Here is a 25,285-nt window from a genome sequence, read left to right on the forward strand (position 1 = left end):
TAAACTGCTGTATTTTGGAATAACCTGGGAATCATTAACAAAAAAAAAAAAACTCGCTGGGTGTGGTGGCTCATGCCTGTAATCCCTGCACTTTAGGAGGCCGAGGTGGGCAGATCACCTGAGGTCAGGAGTTCAAGACCAGCCTGGCCAACACAGTGAAACCCCGTCTCTACTAAAAATACAAAAATTAGCCAGGCACAGTGGTGGATGCCTGTAGTCCCAGCTACTCAGGAGGCTGAGGCAGGAGACTCACTCGAACCCGGGAGGCGGAGCTTGCAGTGAGCCGAGATGGCACCATTGCACTCCAGCCTGGGCTACAGATCAAGATTCCGTCTCAAAAAAAAAAAAAAAAAAGTGATGCCCACTCCCACATCCATTCTGAATTAATTGGTATGGAGTGTGACCTGAGCAGAGGAATGTTTTTTCAAGTCCCACAGTTCTAATGTGCAGCAAAATCTGGGAACCACTGGGTTATGTGAAAAAATGATAAATGATTTCCCTAGTAGGCAGTTGGAAGACAACCATAGGGCTAGCTCAAGCAGGAAATCCCTTAAACTGCATTATTAGACCAGAAAGGATTATCATATTCCTAAATGCATTTTTGGATACTGTTAAATGAGGGAAAGTGGGTACTGAAGTTGGAGGGAAAGACTTGTCAACTGAAATACTAAATTTTTTGGATTTTTTACAAAACTACACATTTTTGTAGTTCAATAGTTATCAGTATATAAGGACCATTTTTAATATCTTATCTGTCATTTCTTAGATACCTGCCTCATCATCAATGTAACTTCTGTAGCTACTCGTTAGCCTTCTCCAACAATACTTCCATGATGTTTGACTTGTCTTTTGACAGCAGATCCGACCATTCCTGAGTTTACTCACTGTAAATGTTAATCTGCCTTACACTACCCCTGGCCACTTTAAATTTGCCCTTTCATTATGTTGCTCAGTTATGGCACCTCTGGGTTTTAAGAGTTTCTTTAGAATTCTGCTGTTCTCCCTGGTGACTATGAATTCAACCATAATTAATTAACCTTACCAGAGATAAGCTTTGGCAGCCGCAGAATCATATAGCTCATCTATTTAGGAATCAGAACCTTGGGCCAAGTGTAGCTTGTACCACCTACACACTCTGGGTCTGTGACTCACCTTACTCACCAGTTCCTGCCTTTTAAAGATCATGTGGGTTCTACTTAAGCATCTTTTCATAATGAGGTGTGGGCAGAGACTGGAATCTCTTAGGTTTGTCTTTGGTTTTATTATAACTTGCTGGGACTACTATGGCTTCCTTCCTGGATTTCTCTGATTTTACAGTTCAAATGTCTGTCTTTAGAACCTGAATTAAACAAGGAAGTCAGGGACTCCCAACCTCAGTGGCACCATGGTAATGGGGGTGAAGAGGAGGTTGCAAGCTCCCATTATATTCTTTTGTTCTGTCCTGATATCCTCTTTTTTTAAAACCTTAGCTCCAGCTGGCAAAAGTGTTAAATCACTTACTGGAATTTTAAAAAATCGTATAGTTTTTAACCTTGAGCCAGGCAACAGGTAACAAATGTTGACTCGTTTAACCCTGAAAGCCCCTTAAAGAGGGAAAATAGGTTCTGAAAGGTTAAATAGCTTGCCTGGAGTCATAGCTAGTAATGAAAGAGCCAGGACTCCAACCCAGGTGTTTTGGCTCCAGCATGTTTTTAACCATGAGGCTTTGCTTCCACTCTTCACCTTAGATTTAAGTAAGGGTAAAGAAGGAACATGAGAACCAAATGCTCCTTTGAAATGACTTGAAAATACAGTTTGCCTTGTTCCCATCCCAAGGTCAGCAGGGATGCATTAGAGCCTGACTTCTTCAGTCTCCCCTCAAAGCAGCAGAAAGTTCTTTTTTTTTTTCTTTCTTTTTCTGAGACGGAGTCTCCCTGTGTCGCCCAGGCTGGAGTACAGTGGCACAATCTCGACTCACTGCAACCTCCACCTCCTGGGTTCAAGCGATTCTCCTGTCTCAGCCTCCCGAGTAGCTGGGACTACAGACGCCCACCACCACTCCCAGCTAATTTTTGTATTTTTAGTAGAGATGAGATTTCACCATGTTGGCCAGGCTGGTCTCTAACTCCTGACCTCGGCCTCAGCCTCCCAAAGTACTAGGATTACAGGTGTGAGCCACCTCGCCCAGCCAAAACTTGGTAATTTTCATTGCAGATTTCCAAATGTTAAACAAGCATGAGATGGCTCTGCTTAATGCTACTACTTGTTGTGCCAGACTGCTATTGACTCTAGTGGGGATGGCGCCATGTGAGGGAGGCTGAAGAAGAGATGTGCAGCCAGTGAATGAGACAGGGTTTACTGTGGACTTACATTACACAACAGTCCAGGAGCAGTGGGCTGGACAGGAAAATTGCTACTTTTTTTTTTTTGAGACAGAGTCTTGCTGTGTCACCCAGGCTGGAGTGCAGTGGTGCAATCTCGGCTCAATGCAAGCTCTGCCTCCTGGGTTCACGCCATTCTCCTCCCTCAGCCTCCCCAGCAGCTGGGACTACAGGTGCATGCCGCCACGCCCAGCTAATTTTTTTGTGTGTGTATTTTTAGTAGAGATGGGGTTTCACCGTATTAGCCAGGATGGTCTCAATCTCCTGACCTCGTGATCCGCCCGCCTCGGCCTCCCAAAGTGCTGGGATTACAGGCATGAGCCACCGCACCCGGCCAAAAATTGCTACTGTTTTTTAAAAGCATGCAGTTTAACATGTCATTTTCACGTAGCAACCTCTACCTAGCAACTTCCACTTAACCCAATACAAAGGGCCACCATCCCCTATACAGCCTGCATTCCAAGGAATGGGGCAGGGGTATGGACATCCGTCATTGACAAGGAGTTAGTCTCTGGATTGGCCACTCCTGGATTCCTTAACTCGGAACTCCAAACATACATTCTTCTTAGACCACAGGGTCACTTCCCAGGGTATGCCTGAGTTGTTGTCAAGTATGTCTGCCATAGACTGCTACTCAGGATGGTAGAAAAGGAGCTGAGTGGCAGGGCGCGGTGGCTCACACCTGTAATCCCAGCACTTTGAGAGGCTGAGGCGGGCAGATCACTTGAGGTCAGAAGTTTGAGACCAGCCTGGCCAACATGGCGAAACCCCATCTCTACAAAAATAGAAAAGTTAGCTGGGCGTGGTGGCACGCATCTGTAATCCCAGCTACTCAGGAGGCTGAGGCAGGAGAATGGCTTGAACCCAGGAGGCAGAGGTTGCAGTGAGCTGAGATCATGCCACTGTACTCCAGCCGGGCAACAAGAGCAAGGCTCCGTCTCAAAAAAAAAAAAAAAAAAAAATGAGCTGGGTGCCTTGCCTGTTGACAGATCTAGATTTTAAAATCTTTTTAGGGATAGAAAATAAGGATCAGTCAACTATGGCCCACTGCTTATTTTTGTATGGCCTCAAGCTAAGAATGATTTTTATGTCTTGAAGAGTCAGAAGGAAATCAAGCCCTGATACAAAGCAGCCTGTATTAAAGCACTTCTAGGTGAGAGGTGTAACTGTGAAATAATAGGTTTGCATTAGAGCAGTGGTTTGTGACTTTTGGGTGGAAAGTCACAGATCCAAACTCTAGAATTGTGAACTCTACCCTAAAAATGCTCATATACAAAACAGCCTGTTACATTCCCAGGCATCTCAGGCCCCAAAGTAAGAACCTTATTACTGTTAATATTGTTACTGGTCTGCTCAGGCTGCCACAAAAGAACATCACAAGCTGAGTGGCTTAAACAGAAATTTATTTTCTCACAGTTCTGGAGGTTGGAAATCCAAAATCAAGGAGATGGCCAAGGGTTGGTATCTGGTGAGACATTTCTTCCTGGTGTGTAGACAGATAGCTACCCTCCCCGTGTCCTCACAGGGCTTTTCCTCCGTGCAGGCAAACTCATGGTGTGCCTCCCTCTTCTTACTAGGACACTAGTCCTGTTGGGTTAGGGACTCATTCTTATGACCTCATTTAATCCCCTTATAAAGGCTCTGTCTACAGTCACATAGCAGGTTAGGCTTTAACCTGTGAATTTCAGGGGGACAAGCTCAGTCCTTAACAGTGTAAATACTAAATCTGAGTATAATTGAGTACTGTATTTACAGTAAGGATTCCTACCTCTTCAAGTGCTAAGAGACCATGTGTTCCAGGTGGTTTGTTGCTGAATCCTAGGCACAGGTTGAGGATTCCTACCTGTTGAATTAACGAATGTTGGTGAGATCAGACTAACACACAAGAAAATTCGTGGAGGGATATAAGGTGATAATTTAAATATCACAGATTAAAATACTGTAGCAATTCAGAAAAGAAACTCAAACTAATCTAATCAAGGCAAGTTCTGCCCCCTCCCCTTTTTAGACAAGAAGACTACCTATGCTTGGAATTATTTGTATATAAGAGGATATTGTTGGGGGCATTAGGACATTTACAGATGTCCTGCCAAAGCCAGAGTTCAAGTGGCTTATACAGGGTATGGACAGATGCTGGAAAGTTAGGAAGAGAAACTGAGACCTGGAGCCTTAAATGGTAAACTGTGTAAGTTTGAACTGGAAAACCATTCATAATTTTGGCAGAAAAGAAAGTGGTATATTAGGTAATTTAAAAAGTAACTATTTCAAATAATTTTTTTTTTTTTTTTTTTTGAGATGGGGTCTCACTCTGTCAGCCAGGCTAGAGTGCAGTGGTGCGATCTCGGCTCACTGCAACCTCCACCTCCTGGTTCAAGTGATTCTCCTGCCTCAGCCTCCCGTGTAGCTGGGATTACAGGCACGTGCCAGCACATCTAGCTAATTTTTGTATTTTTAGTAGAGATGGAGTTTCGCCATGTTGGCCAGGCTGGTCTTGAACTCCTGACCTCAAGTGATCTGCCCACCTTGGCCTCCCAAAGTGCTGGGATTACAAGCGTGAGACACTGTGCCTGGCCTATTTCAAAGAATTCTGAGTAATAAAATTCAGGGAAACGTACTACAATCTACAAAATGATTCAGCTAAAATAAAATAGCTCTGATAAAGACAGGCCCATGTGGTTTTTGTTTGGTGGGAGGGGGACAGTTTACATCATAATGCTACCTATTTCTCTGCGTAGAATTTGTATTGTCCTAAGCTGTGAACTAGCTCAAAGCTGAAAACTCTGAAGGACCAATCCTCTAGCAGCAGGGATACCCTCAACTCCATTTTGAAGAAAATCTGATGAAAATTTAAGGGATTTTGTGTCCAAGTTGAGCGCTCTCTCCTTCACTGTTTGAATCTGCCTTTCAAAAAGTCATTTGGAATTGAACGGTTTACATCAAAATTACATTCCTAACAGATTCTAGTTTGTCCTTAAAATGAAATTAGGTGTATTTATAGAGAATTCTGGTAACGCATGTAGTATTAGGTGTTTAGGTTTAGCATAATAAAGGCTAATGCAATACAGAGTTCCAATAACAGTATGTTTTAATCTAATAGGGCAATATTCTAAATAACAAACATCAGAAATGTTAACAAGCAATTCATTTATTTTTTTTGAGACAGGGTCTCATTCTGTCCCCAGGCTGGAGTTGCAGTGGTATGATTTCTGCTCACTGCAACCTCTGCCTCCTGAGTTCAAGTAATTCTCGTGCCTCAGCCTCCCAAGTAGCTAGGACTACAGGCATCAGACACCATGCCCGGCTAATTTTTTGCTATTTTTTGTAGAGATGGGGTTTTGCCATGTTGTCCAGGCTGGTCTTAAACTCCTGGGTTCAAGCGATCCACCCACCTTGGCCTCCCAAAGTGGTAGGATTACAAGCATGGGCCATCGTGCCTGGCCTGCATTTCTTTTTTTTTTTGAGATGGAGTTTCAGTCTTGTTGCCCAGGCTGGAGTGCAATGGCGCGATCTCAGCTCACCACAACCTCCGCCTCCCGGGTTCAAGTGATTCTCCTGCCTCAGCCTCCTGTCCTGAGGCTGGGATTACAGGCATGTGCCACCACACTCGGCTAATTTTTTTATTTTTAGTACAGATGGGGTTTCTCCATGTTGGTCAGGCTGGTCTCAAACTCCCGACCTCAGATGATCCGCCTGCATCAGCCTCCCAAAGTGCTGGGATTACAGGCATGAGCCACCGCACCTAGGCCCCTGCAATTCATTTTTTAAGTTACATAAATGTTTTGTTGCTTCAACAGAAGAACAGATGCCAGGGTGCTCTTTTAAAAAATTTATCTATGTAAACACATCTTACTACTAATTTGAGTTACTACTTTTATTCTTTATTATCACATTTTCCAAGTTTTGCGCACCCAAACTTGGCAAACATCATGGAGATTTGTACAAACATACATATACATATATACACACATATTTATAGCCCCAGCTTCCTCATTAAACCTTGTGCTCAGGCTCCTGTTAAAAGAGGTAAAATGGTGAGAAGATAAAAATCAGGGAAAACATGAATAAACGCTGATTGACAAATCTTGTTATTATGAATTTGTAAGGCAGACATTTTAAAGCAAAATCCATTACCTTGCTAAAACTTCCACTAAGCTACAGCTTCAGATATTTACAAGAAAAATAAATATCTTTTAACAGACTTCAATGTGGTTTGACAGCAAGCTAGCTGAGGAGCTGTATTTTGTTGTTATTTCAGGTAACTTTTTATTAAGAAACAGTTAATATTTCAGTGATTACAATTTCAGGTGTTCAAAACTCAAGAAAGGTCATCATTATACTCTGAAGCAGAATTCTTCAGGTACCCATCTTTAAATTACTACCCAAATCTATCACAGTCACATTCAGGCTTTCGATTTTTAAAAACATTTAATGTTTGGTAACTAAAGGGTAGATGCGATTAGTGTACTCTAGGTCGTTTGATTTTATTTTTTTCTGTAGGAGCTTTCCTCTTTTGTGATAATCCAGTCCCAAGTTCCTTATTATTCTGAATAAATGAAATAGCTTCTGGTAGACAGTAATTTTCTACATGAGGAGGTGATTCCTATAAAAGGAAAAATAAGCGATTTTTTAAAATGATTTCAAACATTTACATGATCCGGTAATAGATTTTTTCTTTAAATCTCAGACCTCTGAGGGATGAATCTGACAAACTTAAAGGAAAATGCATACTCATTCCTAGGTTCCAGCAAATAAAACAAAATGGACCCTGTGGGACAGTCTCACCTTTTATCAGAGAAATACGTGCCTAGCTCAGGTAGAGTGGGACTAGCTCAGATCTTACAAACATTTCATATCAATGTTTTTAATCCCCATTTTAGAGATAAAATAAAAAAGGTTAAATGAAAACAACCAATGTCACATAACTAGCAGGTAGCAAAGCCAAATTTCATAACTGATCTGACTCCAAAACCCTTGCATTTTCCCCCCACAACCATTTCCCAACATAGAAGAAATGGATCTTTTCCCCCTTATTATAAGTGTAATAAAACTTAATTTTCTAGCAATATGGCAGACTGGGCAACCTGAAAATGAATCACCACAAAATACCAAGTAAGGGCCTTTTGATTCAATTCTTCCATGGATAACAACTACAAATTCTGACCAAAATACATTAAAAGCAACCATAGAGCATGGAGAATAAACAAACCAAGCAAATGGGGGGTTGGGGACACAAACACAGTGTATGAAGTAAACTGCCTGTTAAACAACACAGTACTCTTTGGAGGAGCAAAAGAACAACAGAATCTAGAGTTTCTTTTTTAGGGGGAGATAGGGGTCTTGCTGTGTTGCCCAGGCTGGTGGCTGGTCTCAAAAATGACACATTGAATACAAGGGAACAATTCAAATGACCATCACTGATTTCTCAACAGAAACAATGGAGGCCAGCAGACAGTGAAGTCTTTAATAGAAGAAAAAAACCTGTCAATCTATAATTCTGTATCCTGCAAAAATGTCCTTCAAGAATGAAGGTAGAATAGACATTTCATACAATAGAAAGCTAGAATTGATCCCCAATCGACCTGCACTCCAAACTAAAGTTAGTTCTTCAGGCTGAAGGAAAATGTTATCAGATGGAAACTCAGATCTTCAGGGAAAAATGACACTCAAAATGGTATACATGAGGGTAATTATAAAATACTATTTTTTATTTTAGTTTCCTCAAAATGCACAGAATTGTTAAAAGCAAAACCTACTTAAAGTAAAATCTTATTTGGGGCTATAAGATGTAGATATAAAATATGTAACAACTACTGCATAAAGCAGAAGTCAACACACTTTCTGTAAAGGCTCAGACAGAAATATTTTAAATTTTCTGGGATAGATGATTTGTGCTGAAACTACTTAACTCTGCCATTATAGTGCAAAAACAGCCATAGAAAATACATAAATGAATGAGTATGGCTGTGTTCCAACAAACTTTTATTTATAAAATAGGCAGTGGGCCAGATTTGGCCAGGGGGCTATAGTTTACTGACCCCTGGTATAAAGGACAGGGGAAGCAAATGAACCAGCTTGGATGCAAGAGATCTACCTTTTTTTCGTTTTTTTTTTTTTTTTTTTGAGACAGAGTTTCGCTCTTGTCACCTAGGCTGGAGTGCAGAGGCACGATCTTGGCTCACTGCAGCCTCCGCCTCCCAGGTTCAAGTGGTTCTCCTGCCTCAGCCTCCGAAGCAGCTGGGATTACAGCTGTGCGCCACCACACCCAGCTAATTTTTGTATTTTTAGTAGAGACAGGGTTTCACCATATTGGCCAAGCTGGTCTCGAACTCCTGACCTCAGGTCATCTGCCTGCCTCGGTCTCCCAAAGTGCTGGGATTACAGGCGTCAGCCACCGTGCCCAGCCTCAGGAAGTAATTTGTAATCTACATATAAACACTTCTCCCTCCAAAAGGTAAATATATTTTTGCTTTAGAAGGCCAATGGATAAAATTCTAAAAATATTAAACTAATACAAAAAAAGCCAAGAAAGAAAAGGAAGAACAAGGACAAAGAACAAATAGAAAACAAATAGCAAAAAACCCCATCCCTAAATCCAATCATATCAATAATTACATGATGGACTAAATACTCCAAAGAATAAAAAAGCAAGGCCCAACTATATCCTGTCTACAAGAAAGCCATTTTAAATATAAGACACAGACAAGTTTAGAATTAAAAACCACGCAAAGAGATATCATGACACAGAGTAAACAGGAAAAGGCTATATTAACCTCAGATAATGTACATTCAAGGCAGAGTAAGCCCAGAGATACATGTTATAACAAAGGATCAATATGTGAAAATCACAGAAATTATATATGGGTAAACAACGAGCAACAAAGTTTGAAATAAATGGGGTAAAAGCTGACAAAATTAAAGAGAAAAAACAGACAATTCCACAAACAGCTGGAGATTTTAGTATCAGTAATTGATATAACTAAACAAACAAAAAAAATCACACACACAGAAAATCTGATCAACATTATCAACCATATTAACCTATTTGATATTTTCAGAACACAACACCCAACAGCTGCAGAATATAAAATCTTTCACATACATGATACGTTCATTAAGATAGATGAAGCTGGGCGATAAAACAAGTCTCAATAACTTTAAAAGAATTAAAATTATAGAGTATGTTCTGTGATTACAATGGAATTCAATGGGCAATCACAAATTAAAAAGATAGAAAAAAAATCCTCTTATATTTAGGAACTAAACAACAGACTCCTAAATAAGCCAGTTATAAATGAACACAAGTTGCCAATATCAGGAATAAACTTATTTATTTATTTATTTATTTATTTTGAAACGGAGTCTTGCTCTGTTGCTCAGGCTGAAGTGCAGTGGCGTGATCTCGTCTCACTGCAACCTCTGCCTCCCAGGTTCAAGCGATTCTCCTGCCTCAGCCTCCCGAGTGGCTGGGACTACAGGCACACGCCACCACGCCCTGATAATTTTTTTGTATTTTTAGTAGAGATGGAGTTTCACTATGTTGGCCAGGCTGGTCTTGAACTCCTGACCTCAAGTGATCCGCCCACCTCAGCCTCCTAAACTGTTGAGATTACAGGCGTGTGCTACTGTGCCCAGCCAGGAATAAACTTATTACACTAAAAGGATAATAAGAATATTATGAACAACTTTATGCCAACAAATTTGATAAGATGAAATGGATATATTTGAAAAATACCAGTTATTAAAAACTGACATAAAATGAAACAGAAAATAGGAAAAGCTCTGTATCTAGTAAAAAAAATTCATTACAAAAATCCACGTATAAAGAAAACTCCAGGCCAGGTACAGTGGCTCACGCCTGTAATCCCAGCAGTTTGGGAGGCCAAGGCGGGTGGATCACCTGAGGTCAGGAGTTTGAGACCAGCCTGGACAACATGGTTAAAACCCCGTTTCTACTAAAAATACAAAAATTAGCCAGGTGTGTTGGCTCATGCCTGTAATCCCAGTTATTTGGGAGACTGAGGCAGGAGAATCACTTGAACCTAGGAGGCGGAGGTTGCAGTGAGCTGATATTGCGCCACCGCACTTCAGGCTGGGCGACAGAGCGAGACTCCATCTAAAAAATAAACAAAAAAAGAGAAAACTCCAGGCCAGGCGGCTCATGCCTATAATCCTAGGACTTTCGGAAGCTGAGGGGATCACTTGAGCCCAGCATGGTGAAACCCCATCTCTACCAAAAATACAAAAATTAGCTAAGACTGGTGGCGTGTGCTTGTAGTCCCAGCTACCCTGGAGGCTGAGGTGGAAGGATCATTTGAGCACAGGAAGCGGAGGTTGCAGTGAGCTGAGATGATGCCATTGCACTCCAGTGTGGGCAACAGAGCCAGATCGTGTCTCAAAAAAAAAAGAAAACTCCAGACCTTCAAACATTCAAGAAAGAAATAGGCATCTTACACAAACTCTTCGAGAAAATCAAGGGAGCACTTCCCAACTTGTTTATGATGCCAGCAAAATGCTAATACCAAAAGATGACAAAAACATTACAAAAAAATGAGAATTACACACCAATATCCCATCCTGAAAATAATTTTAAAAATTCTTAATCAAATAAATCTAGCAATATATACAAAGATTAATATGGCGTGATCAAGTGGGATTGATACATGAAACTTAACATTTGAAAATGTATGCAATTCCCCATAGTAATAGAAGGAAAGAGAAAAACCTTGTAACAACTCCAACAGAAGTAGAAAAAGACATTTAATAAAAGTTAACCCCAATTAATGATGAAAAAGAAATCTTACTAAACTAGGAATAAAAGGGCTCTTCCTCAATCTGGAAAAGAAATCTATGAAGACCCTATAGCTGGTGAAATATTGAACATTTTCCACCTAGGCTAGGGAATAAAGACAAGGAGGCCCAATCTCACCACTTCTATTCAGCAGCATACTTGAGGTCCTAGCCACATAAGACAAGAAGAAATAAAAGGCATAAGGAAGGGAAAATCTACAAATCTCTTTGTAGATAAAATGACTGCTTATGTAGGAAAGCCTACGGTACTAATTGTACTAAGTTACTTTTATTAAGATCATAGGGTATAAAAGACTGACAGCTCAGGCACAGTGGCTCACACCTGTAATCCCAGTACTTTGGGAGGCCGAGGCAGGTGGATTGCTTGAGACCAGCCTGGGCAACCTGGCGAAACCCTAACTCTACCCCTTCCCCCTGCCAAAAAAAATTAGTTGGGCATGGCGGCACATGCCTGTAGTCCTAGCTACTTGGGAGGCTGAGGTGGATTTCTTGGGCCTGGGAGGCAGAGGTTGCAGTGAGCCAAGATCACGCCACTGCACTCCAGCCTGGGCAACAGAGTGAGACCTTGCCTCAAAATACATAAATAATAATATACGAAATTTATATTCTTTTGGATTGGCAGCAAATTGTAGAAAAAAATCTAAATGTAAATCTAAAAATTTTCATTTACAGTAGCATCACAAAATAGGAATACATTTAACAAAAGATAGGCAAGTTCCCTTACTGAAAAACCACAAAATGTTGCTGAAATTAAAGAAGACCTAAATAGAGACATTCTAGGTTTATGGAATAGAATGCTCAATACTGTAAAGATGTTAACTGTCCCCAAGTTGGTCTATAGAGTCAGTGCAATCCTAACCTTAACCACTCTAGGCCTCTTTTTTTTTTGTAGAAACTAACAAGCTGAGTCTAAAGTCCATATGGAAATGCAAAGGACATGGAATAGCTAAATAACCTTGAAAAAGACAACTAAAATTGTAGTCTTAATACTAGCTTCAAAAGTTGCTGTACAGCTACAGTAATCAAGACACAGTAGGAAAAGTATCAACAAGCAGATAATGAAACAGAGACTCACAAAAATACGATCATTTGATTTTTTATCAAGATGCCAAAGCTTTTGTGGGAAAGGAAAATCTGTTCAACAAATGGTGCTAGAACACCTAGATATCTATATGGAAAAAAACCAACCCTAGTCCATACCTCATAGCATTAAGAAAAATTAATTTGTAATAGGTCATAGAGCTAAACATAAAAGCTAAAATAATAACTTTTTAGAAAAAAATTAGAGAATACACACACACACAAACAAAGAGATCATGAAAGAAAAAGTGCTCAATGTCATTAGTCATCAGGGAAATACAAGTTACAAACACGTTGTACAAATTACAATGTGCTCCCACTATAAACGTACCACATGGCTAAAAATCAAATGACTGTCAACACTAAATGTTGGCAAAAATATGGAATAACCGGAAGGCTTACACAGATTGAGTATCCCTTATCTGAAGTGCTTAGAATCAGAAGTATTTCAGATTTTGGAATATTTATATTTACTGGTTGAGCAACCGAAACCCAGAAATCAGAAATGTTTAGGATTTTGTACCATTTCTAACTTTTGGATTTGGGATGCTCAATCTGTATATTATTGGTAGAAAGTGTAAAATGGTAAAAATCCCTGTATATTTTTAGTAGCTTTACTAATGATAACCAAGATGACAAACAGCTACTAAAAATATACAGGCTTTTTTATGGACATATTTTTTCATTTTTCCTGGGTAAATAGGACAGAATTGCTGTGTAATAGAATGAGTAAATATTTCATTTTTTAAGAAGCTGCCAGGCCTTTTGCCAAAGGGATTTTTACCATTTTACACTTCCCACCAATAATGTACAGATTGAGCATCTCAAATCCAAAAGTTAGAAATGGTACAAAATCCTAAACTTTTGAGCACTGATGTGATGCTCAATGGAAGTGCTTATTGGAGCATTTCTGATTCCAGGAGTCCAAGGGCCCATCAATAGGAAAATGAATAAACTATGTTATATTCAGACAAAGAAATACTACTCAGCAATAAAAAGGAATGAACTACTGGTATGCACTACAACTTGAATGAATGTCAAAAACATCACGTTGAGTGAAAACCTTAGATAAAATCGTGGATACTGATCAGTATGCCCTCTGCTCTATAACGGCTTCACATTTATGTTTTAGGCATTCTATTAAATCCTGAGCAATCTCCAAACACAGCAGCGAAATCACAAAGCTGACTTTGAGTTTTGGCCTCCCTTTATTTCTGTATCATCCCAGTTGAAATCCTTCATAGATTATGATTATGAAATCTAATCCTTATGATTATGTGTCATGCCTGCTGATTCCTGATGGCCTTTTGGGCACTCTGGTGTCAGAAGATTTTTCTTACCCCATTCAAATTACACAACACAGGCCAATTCTGAATATGAGAGTAGTAAGCCCACCATATAGCAAATGCTTAAATTTACCACAGCGTCTAACATAGGTATTTAATGTACATGAAAGCAAACAGTCAAGAAAACTAAAGGACCTTTGGATAAATGTTTCTCCTTGGACTCCTGGAATCAATTTCTGCTTTCTTTATATTCTAACATTTTAAAGGGTATTTTTAAAGCCTTTAGAGGTACCTAGATTTTTATACTCTTCTCATATTTAACTTCCAAGCTAAATGTTTACATAATATGTTCATTATAATAATAAACACAAATAGAATAAAACTGAAAGGGCTGGAATAGAGGAGAATAACAGGAGACTAATGTTCTACTAATCATGAGCTGAAGGTTTTGTTGTGCAGTTACTTATCTATGCATATAAACATATCTCTGGTAATCAGGAGGTCAAGGATAGAATCTCACAAACCTGCATGAGATAATCAGCAATGTATTCTGTTCTCAAGCAGTACACGTTCTGGGCAGCAGCTTCTGCTATATTAACTCCTGAGTCATCTGGTTTCAGTTTATTCAAGTCAGAAAAAAGATGTGTGGCCTCTTTAAATAAAGGTACAGAATGACCAGGTAGCACCTAATGAAAAAACAAGTAGTATCACAATCTACCAGTATTCCAAAGTAGTTCGGCTGTATAATGTGTACTTAAGGATTACCATTTCAAAAAGTAGAGAAAATGAAGAACTCATCATAGCAATCTTGGTTAGATAATTATTTATGTAAAAAGGTCAGTAAATTAATTTGATACAAACCTTTGCTCCTCCTGACTGAAGAAGGCGTTTGAAGCCTGCTTCTCGAGACTGATCCACATGTAAAATAACCTTCCACCCACTAAATGCTCCCTACAAATAAAAAATAATCAGTGGTGAAATCATTTGGAAAATAACAAAATAATACAGATAATGCATGATTTTATCTGTAGACTTAGTTTTGTCAATAAATCTTATAAACTTTACTTTTGCCACAGTATACTTATCTCTGGTCAGAACACTGAAACGTGAATTCATGGTATCTGGCACATAGTAGGCCATCAAGAAATACATGAGGAATGAAAAACCATTAATGATTAGGTAACATTAAAACAAAGCAGTGTGATTGATGTTTAGTCTTTTCTAGTATTTTTTTATTTTGATTAATCAAAGGAAGAGCTTCAAGCAGAGTTCCTTAGGTTAGATGAAGCCTGCGTTTCACTTCTCTTAAAAATGTTTGCAAATTGGAAACATAAAATATTTAGGCAGGGAATAACAACTAACAAAAGCCAGTGGAATTACTCTAAAAGAGAGGGTATCATGGCTAATAAGGATTTGGAGATATCAGAGAACTTAGAATACAACATGAAAGACTATTTAACTTAGGGGTTCTGATAATGGTTTGGCTGTGTCCCCACCCAAAATCTCATCTTGAATTGTAATCCGAATGATAATCTCCAAGTGTTGGAGGAGGGACCTCGTGGGAGGTGATCAGATGGTGGGGGCAGTTCCCTCATGCTGTTCTCCTGATAGTGAATTCTCAGGATATCTGATGGTTTTATAAGGGGTTTTTCCCCACTTTGCTCTGCACTTCTCTCTCCTGCCACCATGTGAAGAAGGACGTGTTTGCTTCTTACATGACTGTAAGCTTCCTGAGGCCTCTGTAGCCATGTGGAACTATGAGTCAATTAAACCTCTTTCCTTTATAAATGACCCAGTCTCGGGTGTTTCTTCATAGCAGCGTGAGAACAAACTAATACAATTAACCTTTTTGTGAGCCATGGATCCCTTTGGCAGTCTGGTCATTAGACTACTCTAAATAATAGCTGTATTGAGATATAATTCCCAAACCTTATGGGTGATTTTTAGAAAATGTTAAAATTAAAATATAAAGGATTACAAAAGGAAGCCATTTTATTGAAAGTTATCAAAATATTAAAAACAAATTTGTGATGTAATTATAGATGTGCTTTATATTAAAGTAGCAGACAATAACTAATATGGCTTCCAGTGCTTTGACGAAACCTCAGATATGTGGTCTTCTGGCCAAGTGTCTGGGATTTCATAATGTGGGAGCATTCGTTGTATCCCTGGGGTTGCAGCTCTCTGTTTGCTGTGGCTGAACCAAAACAGAAAGGACATGCTGATTTCTACAGAAGTTATGATTCCATGAAAGATTTTGAGATGAAGAGTGCTATTATGTTTCAGAGTGCAAAGTGATTTTGGAATATAAAGAATTTCTTTGGACTGAATCCTTAATACATAGAAGTTTGTCTTTGACTTGTGTTCCTGAACTATGAAACATGAACATGTGGCCTAACAGTTTCTCTTGATAAATCAACAGTTAACAAATAATATAAATAACTAAAGTACTGATGAACACAAAACAGTATTTCAAGATGCTTGCAATTACAATGCAAAACAGAAACATGTGATTTCTGTTAGTGCAAAATTACAGGTACAGTTGATAGTGTTGTGATTTGTTGCCTAGACCTTTCATTAAAGGAAGTGCTAGTGTTCTCAAAGCATGATGTAGGCTGATTAAAATTAAAAAAAAAAAAAAAAAAAAAAGACGAGAAGTGCTAATTTTCAGTTAGAGGTTAGTAAAAATAAGGATGTATTTTTCTCCCCATGCAAAGTACACGGCCTTCCCAGATTTGATCTACAAATTCCTTTGAGAGGGTCTGTGGACTCAGGTCAAGAACCCCTGACATTAGATGCTGAAAAGATTCTTTGGAAGAAATGCAATATGGGCCACATTTTACATACATAAATTATTTTTAAAAGAGCCATCAAAAATTTAGGGAAAAAAGACAAGTAGAATCATTATTTCCTCAAGCACATTCTCTTTAAAAAAAAAAGTGAAAGAGTCACAATATTGAATGCTATTTGTATTACCTATATAATTACGTATTTTAATACCTCAACAATGCCAGATTCTTGTCTTTGCTGGATTTTTTTTCTCCATCTCATTGCTGCAAGTGCTAGTCTTCGTTGCTGTACATTGATTCCAGTCAAAACATCAAGTATGGAACTACTTCCCCATTCATAGTCTTCTTCCTAGAGAATTTGTCCAACAAACCTGAGTTGCTACAGTCTGGGGAGCCACTGTGCAACATACAGGGCTCCTCAAGGAGCCCAAAGTCTAATAACTGTTAAAGCTACACATTTAATTGTTATAAATACAGACAGTACTAAGTAAATATTGTTTTATGAGCATGGAGGAAATGTAGATTAGTTTCATATAAGAGTCAAGTATATTTGGCTTTTAATTAGAAATCAGAAAAATACCACATACATTTTTAAGAAACAAAATGATAGCCATATCTTGGCAACTGGTCATATTCAGATGGACAAATTTCACCTGCTGTAAGACTAACTTCATAGAAGGACACAGTCTCAGAGGAGGTATGTACTGACAACTTGATTATCTGTCTATAGAAGAAATCCCTAAGGGACCCTGATAGGAAGCTTCAAAAACTACATGGTTTTTGAATCCACATGTGATGACTAGTTAGGAATCAAAATACTTCAAGTAATTTGTTTAATAGGCCAGTAGTAAAGATGAAAGCTTACAATGAGATAATCTTGAAACTTTCTAAGAAAATGTTATTTCAATTAAAAACAACACTAACATTCAAACTAAATCATTTAAAAAGTGATTAAAGGTGAACCTGGCTCTGTGAAGTTTTGTTGTTTGGCTTTGTTATTGAAAAAGTTGGTATACTCTAACTGGCCATATTTGGTTATTTCAATTATATGAGCAGTCAGCAAATGTGATGAAATCTGAGATTTCCTTTTTTAAGTAAATAAATAAATTTATTTATTTGTCTGTTTCTTTCTTCAGAGACAGGGTCTTGATTTGACCTCCTGGGCTCAAGCAATCCTCCCACTTCAGCCTCCCAGGTAGCTGGGACTACAGATGGGAACCACCACGCCCAGCTAATTGTTTTTATTTTTTGTAGAGATGGAGTCTTGCTATGTTGCCCAGGCTGGTCTTGAACTCCTAGGTTCAAGCCATCCTCCTGCCTTGGCCTCCCAAAGTGCTGAAAGTTGCATGAGCCAGCCACTGCCAGCCAACACTTACTTTTTTTGTTTTTTTAGATGGGGGTCTCACTCTTGTGGCCCAGGCTGGAGTGCAATGGCATGATCTCGGCTCACTGCAACCTCCGCCTCCTGGGTTCAAGTGATTCTCCTGCCTCAGCCTCCTGAGTAACTGGGATTACAGGTGCTCACCACCATGCCTGGCTAATCTTTGTAGTTTTAGTAGAGAGGGTTTCACCATGTTGGCCAGGCAGGTCTCGAACTCCTGACCTCAGGTGATCCACCCACCTTGGCCTCCCAAAGTGCTAGGATAACAGGCGTGAGCCACCGCACCCAGTGGACACTTGCTTTTAAAGAAAAATAAACTTCCACAAATCTGAATACACACCTGCACGAAGTGTCCAGCAGTCCTGCATGCTTCAAGATAGGAGCGATGAAGCACCCACTTCCCAGCTGCCACTGAGGCTAAATACTTCTCGTTTCGAAGTGGATGTCCCACAACAATGTGTGTACAGGTGGGATCAAAGCACTGCTTTTCTATCACCAATCCACCTTAAGCAGAGAAAAATTGATTGTGCTTTATTGATTCCCAACTTCTTTCTAGGAAAAATGTAATCTCAACTATGCATAGAAACTATTTATAAATAAAATGCCCCAAACCATTTAAACCAAAAAAACTTGACTCACTTAGAATTATTTTACTTTATATACACATATATGTATTAAAATGTTTATTATGAACATTTTAAATACAAAAGTAAATAAAATAGTAAAATGAACCCCCACACATACACTAGCTACCTATATTCTAAAATTATCAAAATTCTGCCACCTTTTTTTGCTTAACTACTTAATGTTATTCTGTTTTAATTTTAATTTTTCTGAGACAGGTTCTCACTCTGTCACCCAGACTGGAGTGCGGTGGCATGATCTTGGCTCACCACAACTTCCAGCTCAAGCGATTCTCCTCCCTCAGCCTCACGAGTAGCTGGGATTACAGGCACACACCACTATGGCCTGGCTGATTTTTGTGTTTTTAGTAAACACAGGGTTTCACCATGTTGGCCAGGCTGGTCTTGAACTCCTGACCTCAAATGATCCACCTGCCTCAGCCTCCCGAAGTGCTGGGATTACAGGCGTGAGCCACCACGCCTGGCCCTGCTTAACTATTTTAAAGCAAATTCTAGATACCATGTTACTGACCCCTAAATATTTCAGTATGCATCTCTAGAATATATGGAAATTTTCTTAAACAGCCATAATGCCATTATCAGATCTAATAGGATTAACAAAGATTCTTTGCTATCTCAGTACTAAATCCTTGTTCAATTTTTCCTGTTTGTCTTCACTTGGATTGTTATAATTAGGATACAAAAAGAAATAGAACATAAACATGAGCCACACACTGTAGTTGGTTATGTCTCTTAAGTCTCAATTACCAAAGCAGTTTTCAAGCACTGAATATGGGTAACCAGGGAGATGGAAGTAAAATAGGGGCATCTGCAGACTTTAAAACAGGAGGAAATTTTTTGTGAGTGGAAATAAGATTGGCAGACCAACAGAGAAGCTTGGGAAGAAAACACACAGATAAATAAGAGATGAAGCAGCAGGTGGGAAAAAGCAATAACTGAACCTCTTCTCAGATATAAATGCTTGAAGCCTGACTTTGAGGAAAGAAGAAGGCATAAGTAAACATAAGCTTATGTAAAGCATGGCTGTTGATTTATAGCTTAGAGGTTAACTTGACCACTGTTTGGGCAGAGTTAGTTATATCAAGGACTTTTTTTTTTTTTGAGACGGAGTCTCACTCTGTCACCCAGGCTGGAGTGCAGCGGTGCGATCTCGGCTCACTGCAATCTCTGCCTCCCGGGTTCAAGCAATTCTCTGCCTCAGCCTTCTGAGTAGCTGGGATTACTGGCGCCTGCCACCACACCTGGCTAATTTTTGTATTTTTAGTAGAGATGGGGTTTCACCATGTTTGCCAGGCTGGTCTTGAACTCCTGACCTCATGATCTGCCCACCTCAGCCTCCCAAAGTGCTGGGATTACAGGTGTGAGCCACCACACTCAGCCATATCAAGGACTTTCTAAGATTTTAACAAAACATTCAAACTCATGATTTAAGATGACTCTAATAATAATAGCAGCAACACTTTCTGAGCATTTACTTTATGCCAGGAACTATTAAAAGTGCTCCAGATTACTAACTCATTTAATTCTCACAACCATATGAAGGAAGGTTACTATTATTATCTGCATTTATGCACACGAAAACCGTACAGAGTACCTTACCCAGGATCACAGGGTGACCAAAAGACAAGAAGGTAAAATTCCATATTAATATATAAACATCAATTTCCAATTCTATATAACAAACTTATTCTGTGACCCAGACAACATAATAGACTGATTTATATATATATACATCAGTTGGCCAGTTGCTTCATTTATAAAATGAAGGATTGGGCATGATATCTTTTATAATGTCTCTTTGCATTCTAATACCGGAAAACCTCTAGAGTTACAAGACTCTGAATTCCAACATAATCTGTACTTATCTGCCTCTGCTCCCTGCCCTCTTCTAGATCAATTCTCTGCTAATTGCTATCACTCTTCCCCAAAGTTTGCAGAGATGGAAAAATCTATAGGAGACAGACACTTGAGCCTTTCATTTTCATGAGTTCTGGGTAAAGCTTAGCAATTCTGACTTATAACCCCACCTAAGTTACCAGGGAACTGGGAAATAAAGTGTTTTATATGAGTAAAGTTTCTAAGAAGAAACAGTTTTTCCACACCCGGGTCTGTCCTGGGGTGGGGGGAGGGGGGAGGGATAGCATCAGGAGATATACCTAATGTAAATGACAAGTTAATGGGTGCAGCACACCAACATGGCACATGGATACATATGTAACAAACCTGCAGGTTGTGCACATGTACCCTAGAACTTAAAGTATTATAATAATAATAAAATAAAATAAAGCTGTGAGCTTTACCCGCAAAAAAAGAGAAAGTTTTTCCAAGTATACAACTGTATTTGACATAAATGTCTTTTTTTTTTTTTTTTTTCTTAAAAAGCATATCACAGTTCTCCACATTCTTAAAAAGACAGCATTAAATAACATTTAATCTTTTCCTGATGCTTCAGGGCCACTATTAAGAACCATTATTTTGGCCAGGCATGGTAGCTCATGCCTGTAATCCCAGCACTTTGGGAGGCCAAGGTAGGTGGATCACCTGAGGTCAGCAGTTCGAGACCAGCCTGGCCAACATGGTGAAACCCTGTCTCTACTAAAAATACAAAAATACAAAATTAGCCACGCGTGGTGGCGCACACCTGTAATCCCAGTTACTTGGGAAGCTGAGGCAGGAGAATTGCTTGAACCCAGGAGGCGGAGGTTGCAGTAAGCTGAGATTGTGCCACGGCACTCAAGCCTAGGAGACACAGCAAGACTCTGTCTCAAAACAAAAACAAAAAAAACCCACCAATATTTCTTAATGTTTTCTCTTTCCATGCTGAGCTGCCAGATTAACTTCTCTTACTATACTTTTCCTAACTCTATAGAGCTACTTTGTTCAACACAGTAGCCACCAGACATCTGTGGCTATCAAACACCTGAAGCACAGTTAGTCCAAATTGAGATGTGCTGTAAGTAAAATACACACTAGATTTTTACTTTATAAATAAAAAAACTCACTGATATTTTATCTGATCACATATTGAATGATAAATATATGTTTAAAGTTCATTTCACTTGTTTCATTTTACTTATTTTTGAGATGGGGTCTCACTATGTTGCCCAGGCTGGTCTTGAATTCCTAGGCTCAAGCAAACCTCCTACCTCAGCCTCCCAAAGTCTGAGATTACAGGTGTGAGCCAATGCACCCAGCCTCTTTTTAGTTTTTAAAATGCAGCTACTAGAAAATTTAAAATGACCTATGTGGTTCACATTCTGTTTCTATTGGACAGTGCTGCTCTAGCATACCAGATTGCTCTTTTACTATGCTGCTTCTAGAATGATGTCAGGTGGAAAGCCTGACAACCAGTGGAATAAGAATAATGTTACATAAGAAGGAGCTCTCTTCCACACTGAATTTCTTTCTTTTCCCTTTTCTTTTTTTTTTTTTTTTTTGAGACAGAGTCTTGCTTTGTCACCCAGCCTGGAGTACAGTGGCGCTATCTTGGCTCATTGCAACCTCCGCCACCCAGGTTCAAGCGATTCTCTTGCCTCAGCCTCCTGAGTAACTAGGATCACAGGCATGTGCCACTACGTCTGGCAAATTTTTTGTATTTTTAGTAGAGACAGGGTTTCACCATGTTGGCCAGCCTAGTCTTAAACTCCTGACCCCAGGTGATCCGCCCACTTCAGCCTCCCAAAGTGCTGAGATTACAGGCATGAGCCACCGTGCCCGGCCTCCACACTGTTTCTAACTGGAAACAAACAAACAAACAAAAAAACAAGAGGGAGCTCCTCTCTAGATGTTATTAACCTTTCAAGTTCATTAAAATGTTGTTTTATTTATATAGTAAGTCTTTAAAGCTTCATTAGTGAATGAATAGTCCAACAGCACAAAAGATTCTTAAACCTCAACTGCTAGATTCTATTTGAATTTTAAATCCCATGACCTACTGACTTTAGAGCTTTTTAAAATCAAAGTTCCAATGCTGACTCAATGTATAGCCTTAGACAAATTACCCATGTTCTTTTCCTCTACTTCTAGACTTTACAAATGATATTAATATTGACTACATTTGACTTCCAAATATGGTTATTATATGGGACATTTTTGATTTAAGTAAAATACTGGTACCTAGTTTCTCAATCAGATGACAATAGTCAATACGTTCTTGAGGATTCAGAGATGATAACTGAAATATGTACTGTTTTTTTAATTCTTCATGAGTCTCCTCTATCGTTATAATCTGGAATGAAAGTTTTATTTTAGAAAAAATTAATATTAACAATGATCAGATACACAGTTCTTTTACAGTGGTATTTTACTCAGTCTTCTAAGTTAGGAAATATACAAATAATAATACAATGCAAAAAATAGTTTTCAACATTTGATGAAGCCTTGATATTGATATCAACAAATTTCTAATACAGCCTAACAGCAGTATGCAAAAGCTGTATCACCATATCAAGGATCAACAAACCTTTTCTCTAGGGTGTGGAGCCACAGGGGGGTTGGCGAGTGGAAAGGCAATACTGGGGGCTTGAGGCGTAGGGATCAGGTGGCTGTCTTTTATGGGAGTTTCCAGTTCTTCAGAGATCGGGTGTTTGGGAGCTTCAGTCACACGTATGTTTCCAGGATCACAGACAGCTGAGGAGAATAAAATGCTGCAGTGTGACAGGATCCAAATAAGACTAAAAACAAATTCTAGGAAATATTCTCATCTGTCTTAGTCAAGATGAAGTCTAGCACAAACTCTGGAATGTAAAAAGTACAGGCAAAAAAGTATCCTATCTCCAGAACTTATAAATAAATGCATCCCATCTGCATGTGACAATAATAATAATAATAAAAAAAATTTGCAATTAATTAGCATTAAACAGAGCAAGTGTGTTATCTGTGGGCTTCTCCCAACACTTTCCTTAAATACCAAGTTTCCATTGTTAAGTGTAACCCAAATTTGTAACATGAGAGCAACTCTACACTTGGAGAAAAGCAGAAGCAGAGATAAATCTATATATCTAACGTAGGGAGGTCATCATGCAATGTGAAAAAGAAGAAAAGGAAGAAAAAAGAGAGATAGGAAAATTTTGTTTTCGAAAGGTAAAGCTCAAGGAAGAAAAAAAATAGGAGAATTCAGAAAGAAACTCATACAATCCAAAGAACAAATGTAGGTATGTGCTAGGCAGAATTCAAAAGACTTAAATGAAAGTAAGATGATAGGAAGAAAAACCAAGCATTAACTCCACAAATACAAAAATGCCTAGCTAGAATAAAAGAACAATGGTAGACACCATGTCTAGAAAAAAATGCCCAATTCTAAACTTCCAAATTTATGAAAATGTTTTTCAATTTACTGATGAAGTACCTCAATTTACAAATTATTTTTCTGGCTCAAGTTTAAACCAAAACCAGAAATATCTACTAAGTTTTTTTTGTTTGCACATTCAGTTCAGAGAACTACAAACATGCTCATCTGTCTATTTTTAAGAGGTCAACATGTACTTAATACAAACAAATGCAAAGATTTCTTTCTTGTTACCCTGTTTAGCAATTTCTGAATCACGTAAAGGCTTTTGAAAAGGAGAATCCTCCAAGTTTTGAATGTCAACCTGAAGCTCAGAGTATTGTGTGGGACAACTAGGCCACTGCAAATTGCTGGCAAGCCTTGCTCTCTCCTCCCTTGCTGTAGGGTCATCCCAAATGATCTGTTCATTTTGGGAAGGCTCTGTGTTGACATCAGGTACTGTTTGACGAGACTGCCTAAGGAAAAAAAGTGACAGTTTAAATAAACAGCAATAACAAATCCAAACTCATTAAATCCGTAAGTTAGACCATAAAGCTTGTGGCTCACCTTTATATGCCCACCATCTAGCACACAGTATGCATTAAAAATATTAAATAAATGAACCTAGGGACATTCTTTTTTTAAAAAAAAAAAAAGGTTTAAGGTTTCTTCCAGAAAAGTTATCTGTTTTAGCTAGGAACACATATTTTGACTACATGTCTACAGAACTAAAACTTCAAAGGAGAAATTCAACACTGTCAAGAAATTTTTTAAAAATACTAAAGTAATTGGTACATTTAAAAATGTGATTTTCCTTAATTATACAGATTAGGGAAACAGGGTAATGTTTCAAACACTATGGTTACTTTACCTAACAGTAGTTATATTTTTTAATTACTTGAAATTATAAGCACTATGATTACATGGGAGGCTTGCTGTAAAGGCTGCCTTATCAGAAGGGCCTTTTGGCTATTGGTAACCACTTTCCAGAGTCTATGGTGGAACAGCAATATGCTGAATTACAGGGAAGTGCATTTTATGGTGCGATCATAATGATTCCACATGACAGTAAATAGAAGTCCTATAATTTTCTTTATATTCACTCATTCATTCATTCTTAGTAAAAATAATTTACCATAAAACTTACACTGTGGAGAAGCAAAAAAAAAAAACAACAAAAAACAAAACACCAAAACCCATAAAACAATTTACCAAAGGAACCCCCAAAGAGTTCCTTTGCTTCAAAAATAAAGAATATAGCCTTTTATTCTCACACTATATTTATTTACTCTGATTTGGTACAGGATTTAGGTTCTCTATAATGATAAAACATGATCTGAAGCATATTAAAAAGCTACTTTACTCAGTACTGAGATAATGAACTGCCTCATGTAATACAGTTAGCATAAGATAAATGCTAGTTTATCTTATACTTAATTCAATTAGTCAACTGAAAATACAAGTCCCATAATTCTTATCACACAATTATAGATTTTTTTCTTCTATCATGAAAAAGATGAAGTTATGCAACTGAGCTTAAGTCACATCACACTAGAAACTGTCATCACCTTGTCTAGAAGATAAATTTTACAAGAATACAAAATGCATGCAAAATCCCAACAAAAATAACTTAAAAATTTTATATATTGCATTAGAAAAAGACTCTGAAAA

At 38.5% G+C, this 25,285-nt stretch overlaps 1 protein-coding gene across 6 annotated transcripts in view; it reads right to left on the reverse strand.

Moving 5' to 3' along the window:
* Window positions 1–3,746: 3,746 nt before the first annotated feature.
* Window positions 3,747–25,285, reverse strand: part of TOPBP1 (DNA topoisomerase II binding protein 1) — a 61,551-nt gene continuing 40,012 nt past the window's right edge. For 3 of the 6 annotated variants that reach the window (XM_002814058.6, XM_054552647.2, XM_009239328.4), the window contains exons 21-28: window positions 23,870–24,090; window positions 22,811–22,977; window positions 22,465–22,576; window positions 18,045–18,208; window positions 16,535–16,672; window positions 14,396–14,485; window positions 14,059–14,220; window positions 6,217–6,960 (exon numbers count right to left, since the gene is read on the reverse strand). In XM_002814058.6, coding sequence (XP_002814104.4) covers window positions 6,817–6,960; window positions 14,059–14,220; window positions 14,396–14,485; window positions 16,535–16,672; window positions 18,045–18,208; window positions 22,465–22,576; window positions 22,811–22,977; window positions 23,870–24,090 — 1,198 coding nt within the window. In that variant the 3' untranslated portion in view covers window positions 6,217–6,816. Of the gene's footprint in view, window positions 4,204–6,216; window positions 6,961–14,058; window positions 14,221–14,395; window positions 14,486–16,534; window positions 16,673–18,044; window positions 18,209–22,464; window positions 22,577–22,810; window positions 22,978–23,869; window positions 24,091–25,285 lie in introns of those variants that run through there. The other 3 variants (XM_054552645.2, XM_054552646.2, XM_054552644.2) reach the window with 3 other exon arrangements.

This window comes from Pongo abelii, chromosome 2 (assembly GCF_028885655.2).
Source record: "Pongo abelii isolate AG06213 chromosome 2, NHGRI_mPonAbe1-v2.0_pri, whole genome shotgun sequence".
Lineage (NCBI taxonomy): Eukaryota > Metazoa > Chordata > Mammalia > Primates > Hominidae > Pongo > Pongo abelii.